The sequence below is a fragment of the Vigna unguiculata genome, chromosome 8 (genome assembly GCF_037176805.1).
Source record: "Vigna unguiculata cultivar grain cowpea cultivar isolate G323 ecotype 2 chromosome 8, ASM3717680v1, whole genome shotgun sequence".
NCBI lineage: Eukaryota > Viridiplantae > Streptophyta > Magnoliopsida > Fabales > Fabaceae > Vigna > Vigna unguiculata.
In genome coordinates this window covers 37,925,082-37,935,567 of record NC_140799.1, presented here as the reverse complement: position 1 = coordinate 37,935,567, position 10,486 = coordinate 37,925,082, and the positions used below count along the sequence as shown (strand labels likewise).

General features: G+C 28.3%; 1 protein-coding gene across 1 annotated transcript; it reads left to right on the top strand.

Annotated features, from left to right (window-relative positions):
* Positions 1–7,194: 7,194 nt before the first annotated feature.
* LOC114193277 (protein transport protein Sec61 subunit gamma) lies at positions 7,195–9,399 on the top strand. Its single transcript, XM_028083005.2, has 3 exons — positions 7,195–7,403; positions 7,499–7,614; positions 9,110–9,399. Exons 1-2 carry the CDS (start codon positions 7,310–7,312, stop codon positions 7,612–7,614), a joined length of 210 nt encoding a protein of 69 aa, XP_027938806.1. The 5' UTR covers positions 7,195–7,309; the 3' UTR covers positions 9,110–9,399.
* The last annotated feature ends 1,087 nt before the right edge of the window (positions 9,400–10,486 follow it).

Sequence of the window (10,486 nt, the reverse complement as noted above, 5' to 3'; positions counted from 1 at the left end):
TTTCTGGTGGAGAATTCACCAATGGAAGATTAGGCGTACATGGGAAAGCCAGGCATTTCTTCAACTTTTGTTTTTCTTTAATCTTCTTTTCTGTTGCAACTAATTCATCATCACTTTTTTTTTTTTTTCATTTTTGTGGCTCCAGTAACCCTTAGAAAATAGCTCCTGCTACAAGACATTTGTAAACTGTTCTAGAACATCATGGTTATCAGATTACAACACTGAAATAAACATCTGTGACTGGTTTTCCATGTTCCTCTTCATTTGCATGTTGCTCTCTCTCTCTCTTTTGCGAGTGTTATGAGTTTTTTTTTCTTCTTCTTCTTCTATACATTAAGTAATCGATTTCTTTTTTGTTTTGAGACCAAAAGCAATAAAATCTTGTTGAGATCTGCATCATTAGGAAGTTATAGAAACATAGATGTTTCTGCTAAAAGCCTAAAAACTTTGTTTTCAATATTTGCTGTCATTTTTTTTTCTGCATTAGTTTGTTGGCATTATTTCTCGTGTTTTGATAATTCAAAAACCCCACCTAACTAAACTTCGCATGTGTTTCAAAGAAAAGACGATTTAACCAATGTATGTAGTGATTATAGATGTGCATCCATGTGCTTGCTTTGATTATTGAGGTTCTACCAATTTACGTCTCTAAATGCACCAACTAATCAACGATTAATTAATTATGAGTTCGGCCTCTCCAATAACATTTTTTTTTTCTTCTTATTTTAAGTCTTTTATGTTTATACATTTTTGTAATTAGGGTAATCTTCTCTTTACAATAATACAATATATACCTCCAAACTCTTACGAATTAATATATATAATCTAAATTTTTGTCTTCATGTGTTTTTGGATAAAAGGAATGACGGAGATGTAGAAGGACGAATATAGAAAGAACCAAACGTTAGTAATTAGGGAAGTGTAATGTTAATGTTTTACCTTGTAACTAAAAGTTTGACAAGAAGAAAATGTATTTTTTATTTCACTAAATATATTTTATTCAAAAAAAAAAAAGAAGAAGAAGCTGGTAAATAGAACCCGATTTTGTTTTTTCCAAACTCTTTTTGTGTAGGTTGATATTATAAAATATTAGAATATCTAAAATAATCGCAACCACTAAATAATATTACATGCATCCAATTATTACATGCATCCAATCATATCGTGTCACATATATTATTATCTTGTAGCAGCTGACATGACATGCGACTACATGACTATTTTAGAAAAAGTAATCTTATGACAAATAAATAAAAAAGTGAAAGAAAAACCCTAAATTATATAATCATAATTATAAAAATTAAAGAACATAAATAATAAGCTAATTACGCTGTGAATTCTTTAATACCAAATGTACTTCTGTAATTGTTTAGAGAAAGAAAATAAAAATACTAATTAAATATGACTTGTAAAATGGGAATTGCTAGTTTATATACATGCTCCCTAGGCAAAAGGCAAACATTAAAAAATTAGGTTTTGAAAATGTTTACATGAATTATTTAATCATTTGGTACGGTACGTAAAAAGATTAATTTCATAACTATAACGGCAGAAATGAAACTAGAATACTCAATATTATTACATATATAAGTTTAATCTAAATTATTTAAGTTGATGCTGCTTCATTATAAAATCGGTGGGTCTGCATCTTTCATATTTGACATCAGAACTACTACGTTCTTTTAAATATTTGATCTTCACCTTTAACTTTTAAATAGATGCTTCTTACCATCCTAACAGTCATGGAAAAACAATCACTAACTACATAATATTGTTTAAAAAGAAAGGGGAACACATATATAAGAAGAGAGAGAGGTACCACATTATTGAAACATGTTCCATAACATAAAAGTTATTTGAAATATAAACTTTACAATATTATTATTAAATAATAACCTATGTATCTTTCGGACGAAGAATCATAGATGATACAATATCATCATACTTGCGTTCGACTTACATAAGAAATTGACACTACTTTCAACTAAAAACATTAAGTCAATATATGAGTATTTATATTTATATGGTACTCAACTTTCTTATTTTTAATTAATGTAAGACTTAGACTCACACTTGAATCCCAACAATCTATTTACAAATGAGAGTTTTTTACACATTGGTACACTTCCTCTCGAATTTAAAGATCATACTTTACTTATATGAACTAGTCACCAAGATTAACTATCAACTTTGATATCACTAATAAATATTTTAGGAAAGAATCATTAGAAGAATACAATAATAACGAAATTCGAGTTTAATCTAGATCAAAAATTGAAATTATTTAAAAAAAAATTAAATAATAAATTTATGAATCTTCATCTTTGTATAATTTTTACCTTGATATAAAACTTAAATCTACGTTCAGATTCCAACATCTTTGAGGATATATATACCTCCATCATGGTGCATGGTTACACATAGTTCTCAGCTACCTTTTCATATCACAATCTGTTGAATTTGTTTTTGAAGAGTAATAAATGCTGCACTGTACTTGAAATTTGGATGCACATATAATATTTTGTTCTTGGTAGAAGGTATGGAAGAGGCAATTAATCCTTTTCAGAATTCTACGGCAGACATTGCGCTCGAGGGAGTTGTTGACTTTCTTTTTTCTCTGTTGATGTTCTTACAATTGTCTCTACCCACACATTTTTTTGTTTTCTTTCAAAACACCCATACTTATGAATATATAAGTGAAGTGAGAAAGATGAGATTAAAAGGGTATTATTATTATTATTATTATTATTATTATTATTATGTCATGAAGATGTCATATGATAAAGTGGGTTTAGTTAAAGTTTAGAGTTTTAGAGGTTTTGGGGATGGGGAAGAAGAGACATTGAACGACAGAAATGCCTGGAATTCTGTAGTCGATTAAAGCTTGTCAAACTGGGTTTTGTTTAATTTTGACATTGTGTTCCATCTCTTTCACACACGGATTTAATAGTTTTGTCCCTATATGTCTCTCACTGTTTGCACGTGTACGCTTGTTTCTTCACACCTTATTTATTTCAATGAATCCTTATTCCTACCAAAATAAGCCTTTCTTAGGATGCTTTTTTGCTTCCAAAACTTTGACTCATTCAAACCTCTTCAAAATGTTATAAATCTTTCCACTTATATATTTTATATTATGTTAATATTATGTTTCGTTGTGTTTTACACGTGTTTCAAAAAGTCAATATTATGTTGTGTTTTACACTAGTGTTGGCCAAGTTTCGGTGTCATGATTTTTCTCCCAGCAATATTAAAGTGTCAATGGTAATGATAGTGATATATTATGATGAAAGTTACCAAAAATTTAAACCCTAATTTAACAATTGAAAGTCAATTTAGGAGCTTGACTGCTAATACAAAACCATGATGAAATTGATCATAAAACAAACATGTTCTAAAGAAGTAAAGGAATGAATTGGACTTGTAACATGTTGGCTTGGTGGGCCTTGGGCTGACCCATCACAATTTTGTAGATAAAAAAAATTGAAACCCTAATTGTCATAGTTGTGTAAACAAAAAACTTAATCCTTGATTGCACAACTCATCCTTCTCCACGATTACGAGACAGTCTCCATCTTTATCGTTGCAATGCTGATGTCAATGGTAGCAAATCATAAAAAACAAAATAATAATAATAATAATAATAATAAATAAAAATTTACTCTATTAATAAAATGTTAGTGAAAAAAATCATTTTTCATAATAATAATATAGTTGATTGTGAAGTCATGGATTAGTAAATAAATTGGAGGAATCGTGCAAACAGTGCAACGTGTCCATGTCTTTTTAATGGTTTGCATGTGAGTATAAATTTATTTATTTTAATAAGAGGAAATTACTCTCATCTCCCCATTAAATCACTGTCAGACCACTTTTAAATTGTCTCTTTTATATATATATATATATATATATATATATATATATATATATATATATTAAATTTTAAACCTGTTCTGATTTTTAAACAATTAATCTCTTCTATGGTTTAGATAAAATGAAAGGCAGGTATGAATAGTAGGACTGAACAAAAATGAACATTTGGGGATATTTTTTTTTTTTTTTAGTTAAAATTATATTTACAGAGGGTAGGATTTGAACTAATAATTTTAAAAATATCAAAATAACATATTTAAATTAAGAGTAAGTTTAATGTAATATAAAGTCATTATATAATTCATTCGCCACAAATTATAAAATAATATGAGGGAGTTTTCTTTCTCTTTGTACTTGAATAAAAATATAGAAAACTGTATCGTCTTTAATATCATTTCTCTTGTTAAAATATCATTTCTCTAATATAAGATATAATAATATCATTAAGACATTGCTATTATAGAATATATTTGATTTTGAAAATAAAAATAAATTTTTGATACTAACAAATTGTCTTGAAAAATACTAACAATAAATTAACTAAATTGGTATTTAATTATGACAACTAAATTATTTTTTAAGTTAAAAAATTAAATATAAAGAAAAAGAATTATAAAGATTTGTCTTATAAGATTAAGATGTACAAGTTAAAATCCTTGTATCCATTAGTCAATTTCAAATTGTGTTTATTCTTACCTATTTAAATTATTGTAAACCTCAAAATTGAAATGTCATTATTTCTCATTTTTTTCAATTGGATCAAGATGTTGACTGAGAATACTGCAAATACAGTCTGACGTTCAACTTAATAATGCGTAAGAAAAATAAATACAATAATAATGAGAGTCATAAATAATATATTTTTATATTATTTTCATGAAATATTATCTTATCAGTAAGCTGAGTAGGTCAAACTTAGTATGTGCAAGAGATTTAAGATATTTTAACTTTTGATATCTATCCTAATTATTAATTAATTATTCCTTATCATACTAAAATATGATAAACTTGAATAAACGAAATGATGTCATTTCATGTTGATGATGTCATGTATATTTCATACCTGCATAATAAATCTTGTAAGACTTTAACATTCAAACAAAAGAATTACTTAAAAAAAACATACTAGAGTTATAATAAAATAAAACCTTAAAGTTTCTTATAAGACAATTCCAATAATATGACTTATTAAATGTAAAATATGACAAATAAATTACATTGGCCAAATTGGCCAATTTGACATTAGAAATGGAAGATAAAAATAGATAGATGAATTGTGTTTAACTTAATAGTTAATAGTTTGATATAAGAACTCTTAACAAAACCACATATACATCACCTCATCAACCAAAGTCTTTATCAATTCCAATAACTAGCAATATATATAGATATATAATGGTCTTTCATCATGCTTGCGAAACTATTTTTGCTAGAAACCTCTAACCAAATGCTAAGTTCGGTTGACATCTATGCCCCCCATTAATAAAGGTACGAACATTTTGGGTTTGTATTATGTTAAAGCTTTGTTAAATATTTTTTTTTTCTTGAACAGACAGTGTATAAAGTAGTAGATACTTCTTTGTTTGACAAGAAAGTTATATAAAAATAGAGTATGAAACAAAAGACACTTTTCTTATGAGTAATTATCTACCAAAGGAAAAAGTTATTATTGTGGATAAGTAAGAAATGCTCAACAATTTTTTAGATTCTCCAGCATGGAAAAGAAAAAAAAATGTCATTATATCTAGGGGTGGCAAATGGGTTAGTCTGACCCGTTTTGACCCGGCTCACATGTATTTGCTAAAAACGGATCGGGTTGGGCTGGCCCGTCACCAATAAACAGGTTGGATATTGTAACTCATTCTGTTTTAGGACGGGCTGGCCTGCCTCTTTTATTTTTTTTTATTTTTTTTTTTAATTTTTTGTTTATAAATTATTTTTTATATATAAATTTATTTATAAAATATAAAAAAGTATTATTTTTTAATTATTTTTAATTTTAAACATAAAAAAATTAAAAGAAATGGATTGGCGACCAAGGCGGGCTGACCCGTTTTGCCCACTAAATTGGCGGGCTTAGCGAGCTGGATTACAACACGGGTTGGAAATTTCAACCTGGCCCGTCCTTTTCTTGACGGGCTGGCGGACCTGGTCCACTTTGAAATCCCAAATTATATCAATTCTTCAATAATTATAGACAATGAGTAATGTAAAATAAATGTCACTTTTGTACTGCTTTCTAAAAAAACAAAAAACAATATATCGATTCATATTGTAACTAATTATGTTAATTTTCAACATAAATTGTCAATCAATGGCCTCCATTTTCTACATCAACTTTATACCTAACGTAAATATTTCAAACTGACTAATGCATTTTTTTTTATGTATTAGTTTTATTTGAAATTTTAGACAATTGAAAAACAAAAAAAAATACAATTGTATATTGTACATATTTTTTGTCAATAAGTTAGATTGATTAGTAGGTTGACCATTGATTAATTGATGAACTGCTATTCTGACCAAGTGGTGGACCAACCACCCTGATCGACTAGTAAGATTGATCGGTTGCAAAATAAATATCAAATTAACACTTAATCAAAAATAACCATGAATCAACCAACTAATGTTGATTTAGGTGTGGTGGATCATGATTAAATTAGCAAAAAGGTAAGAACTCATACAATGACTATAAATAAAAGTTTAAGATATGCTTTTCACACACCTACATCATTGCATTTAATTTTAATGTCCTTATGTTTGAACGCTTTATTATTTAACCATCAAAATTAATTATATAAATACCATTCGAGTAGTTTTGGAAGAACAAACAAGTTTGAAGACCAAGAAAATAAGAATAACAAATGACAAGTTATTTAAGAATTAAAAGTACTCGACCCATTTTATAAAATGATAACTAAATATATTGAAAAAAATATTTTCAACTAAATTACACTTCTTTGTTGGATTGAACTATTAGTTACTAAAAATAATAAAATAATATATAATATTTATATGTACAAAGTCTATAAAAAAATATTTTGATTTTATTGTAAAATTGTAAAAGACAATTTTATAATGTGATTCAATTTTAAACATCGAAAAAGAATTAATAAATTTATTATATATATTAATTTGTGACTAATATATATAATCATTTTCTATATTTATATTTGAAGTTATTAAACATTAATAATAATCTTTTAATTAAAAGTGTTTTTCATATCTTTTTCTTAAAGCCTTACAAGATTTAAAAAATTTAAGTACATATTGAAAAAGTGAATATATAATAAAACTTAATTGACATATATAGACTAAGAAGATATTTTTAGGCTCCCTATAAATTAAAACTCTTCTCGGAAGACAAAAGTATTCAACACCTATTTCCATTCTCGAATCCAAAGTTGGGAGGCAGAGAGAGTGTGTGAGAGAGACAATGGACGCCATTGATTCTGTCTTCGATCCACTCAGAGAATTCGCAAAGGACAGCGTGAGGCTGGTCAAGCGGTGCCACAAACCCGATCGAAAAGGTTAAACCCTAATCCCAATTCTGTTTCTTCCATTACAATCCGATTCGAATCTCTGTGCAGTGGATCCTGATTTTTTCATGCATTTTGTATTTTAGAATTCTCCAAGGTTGCCGTGCGTACCGCAATTGGTTTCGTGGTGATGGGGTTCGTGGGGTTTTTCGTTAAGCTCATTTTCATTCCAATTAACAACATTATCGTCGGATCTGGTTAGGTAAATTATACTACTTCATTCAATAATGTTTTTTTTTTTTTTAATTGTTTTGTATATGCTTCTTTCCGGCTACTTGGATCTCTCTGTTTATTATCTGCTCAAGTTAGAGATCACCATTGGTTGTTTGTGTGTAGATTTTAAAATAATAATTTGAAGGGCTTGTTTGGTTGGTTAGTTCATTGGGAAGAAATATTGTTTCAGCTGTTACCATTATCTTATGGTGATTGCGATTAACGATTTGATATGATGTTTTGAAGCGAATATGGCTTCGATTCGATTGGATATCTAACGATGAGTGAACAGTGGAAAATTTTTGTGCAAATTCAAGTGTTTGGAAATTTTATAATAGCTCAGACAGTTTTCGTTCTATTGATTGATTTATAAGTGTAAGTGAGGAAGTAAATTATGTTTATTTTTAAGTTATAATTGAAGTTAAATAAAGAATTTGGTCTTGAATGGGAATGGTTGAGTTCTTGTTCGATTGAGGTTCTTTTTATGCATATGATGATATGAATGGGTTTACGATGACGGCGACAAAGTTATAGTCTTGAACCTTGTTCATATTACTCAAACTGTCCACCTAACTAACCCACCACCACTCTATCCACTAAACCGACCTTACCGGGTTTTGTTTATATTCACATTGTACAAATTGTGATCAACCTCTGTTTGTCTTCTGTTTTTTCCCTGATAATATAATTGTTTAGATTAGATGGCATGGTAATAAAGGACGGGGATTCCCTTCTCACGTATCTTCCTTTTAGAAATCAAAAAATTGACGCAGTATTTAGCCTATGTATAAGAGTATGCCTGTTGTCTTTTATCTGTGCTTCTTGATGGAAGTTCAATGTGAACTAATGGTTCATGGAGTTTTGAGGTTGAACTGGGTCGAATGACAAGTCAAGCACATTTTAATGAACTTTATGATTTCTCTATTGGTTTTTAGGGTGAATAACTACTAGTTTTTACCTTATCATAATGCTTGCCATTTGTTAACTGGCAGGTGACTTTAGCATCTTTGACTCGGTTATGTTCTATGTTGCTCTCGCATACTTTGAATGGTATTGTTTTTGATAAATTGTAGAATTTGTTTGAAGCGCCAGTAAATAGATGAAATAATTTTTTGCGTTGTAATATGGCTTTCCATAGATAAATACCACTGCCGTTAGTTTTAAATGAATATTCATGACAATAAGGTGCTACGATTTCATATTCAAGCATCTTAGTGGGGATTACTTCATGGGTACATGTATAAGATTATGCATATCTATCCCCTCGGTAGCAATTTGAGAGTATTTTTCAAATAAACTTTTGTCAAGGACATTATTATGGGATTTCTACTTTCCTTGAAAAGGCCTTTTTAGATAATTTGGTTTTTGTATTAATTTTTATTTGTTTTGTCTGTTTCGAGGTGATGGCTGTGTTATTGATGAAATTGTCTTGAACAATGTGTGCAAAATGAATGATTTAAGCAAACATTTGGTTTTCTCCACAGGTTGAGGGGAACTGCAATTGCCTCAGGACTTCAAGTTATCAAGAAAATGGAGGCTGAAAGAATTCCCCAAGAATAGATAATTAATCTTGTTATATTTCAGTTTTGGTTTTTCCTTATGACTGGGAGGAAGCTATGAAAGTTTGTGCTTATCTTTTGTTATATACCTTGACACTTTGCTTTTGATTTAGGATAAGGAGGAAAAGGGAATGGTGAAACTGTAGTTTTGTTTTTAGACGATGATAACTGTTTTCTTTCTTATGAGGTTGACCAATTTGAGTATCTTTTCATAATAGCATTTTGTAATTTTTTCTTCCACTGTCTTGTTTTGCACCCGTTAACATTGTTACATAACTAAATCGCTTTTAAATGTTTTTCGGACCTCATTGTATTTTCACAAAGATTGTATCTTTTTCGCAAAGAATTAACACTCTTCTGAAAGATTGTTTTGGAAACAAATTTAATACTCCTACAACAATACCATTTCGTAACCAAATTTAATAGTCTTGCACGAAAATATCATTCTAAAATATTCTCCAATGAGATTTGTCATTACAAAAGTGATTTTTCCAAATAAATTTAGAATTCATTTTGGAAAAGTCAGTCTGAAACAAAACTTTTCAATAATAACACCAAATTAGGCCCTCATGAGACATTAAAGTAGACACTAAATTTCAATAATGAAGTTTTCCTGACATTAACAATAATATCATGTTTTACTTTATTTTTATTCTCACGACCAGAGACTATATAACATTTGGCAAAATAATGTGCATTAATAATCCATTCAAACTTACGCACTAATTCTGACAAAAGAAAAAATGAAGAAGACTGTATGACTATCTAACATTCCCGTTTTCATCGTTATGCTAAAACTAAAACATATGAATTTGCACATGCTAAACACTAGGCTTGTATATTAGGAATTAAAACAAAAAATAATATAAATAATTTTTTCTCTTATTTTTTGAGACGTGTTTAAGAATAAAACATAACAGAGTTTCAGATATAATATTTCAGATTGATAATTGATTTGATTCTAAGAATGTTATTTTAACGGACTTAACGAAAACAAATTATAAAGTGATTGAAATTTTAAAACATAAATCTCGTTCCCTAATCTTTAAGTTCTAGAACGAACAAATAAATGATCTTAATCATATTATCTCAACGAATTTAGTGTTAAATCTTGAGAATCAAAATGAATTCATTTGGATGTAATGATTAATCTGAACATGTATTTTCAATAAAATTAAGTTCATAACACTATTTTTAAATAATTTTAATTCTGTAAAATTGAAATCATAAATCGTTAATTATATTAAAATGAAATCAATACATATTTAATTTAATGTAATCATTGCATTAATGAATAATTAA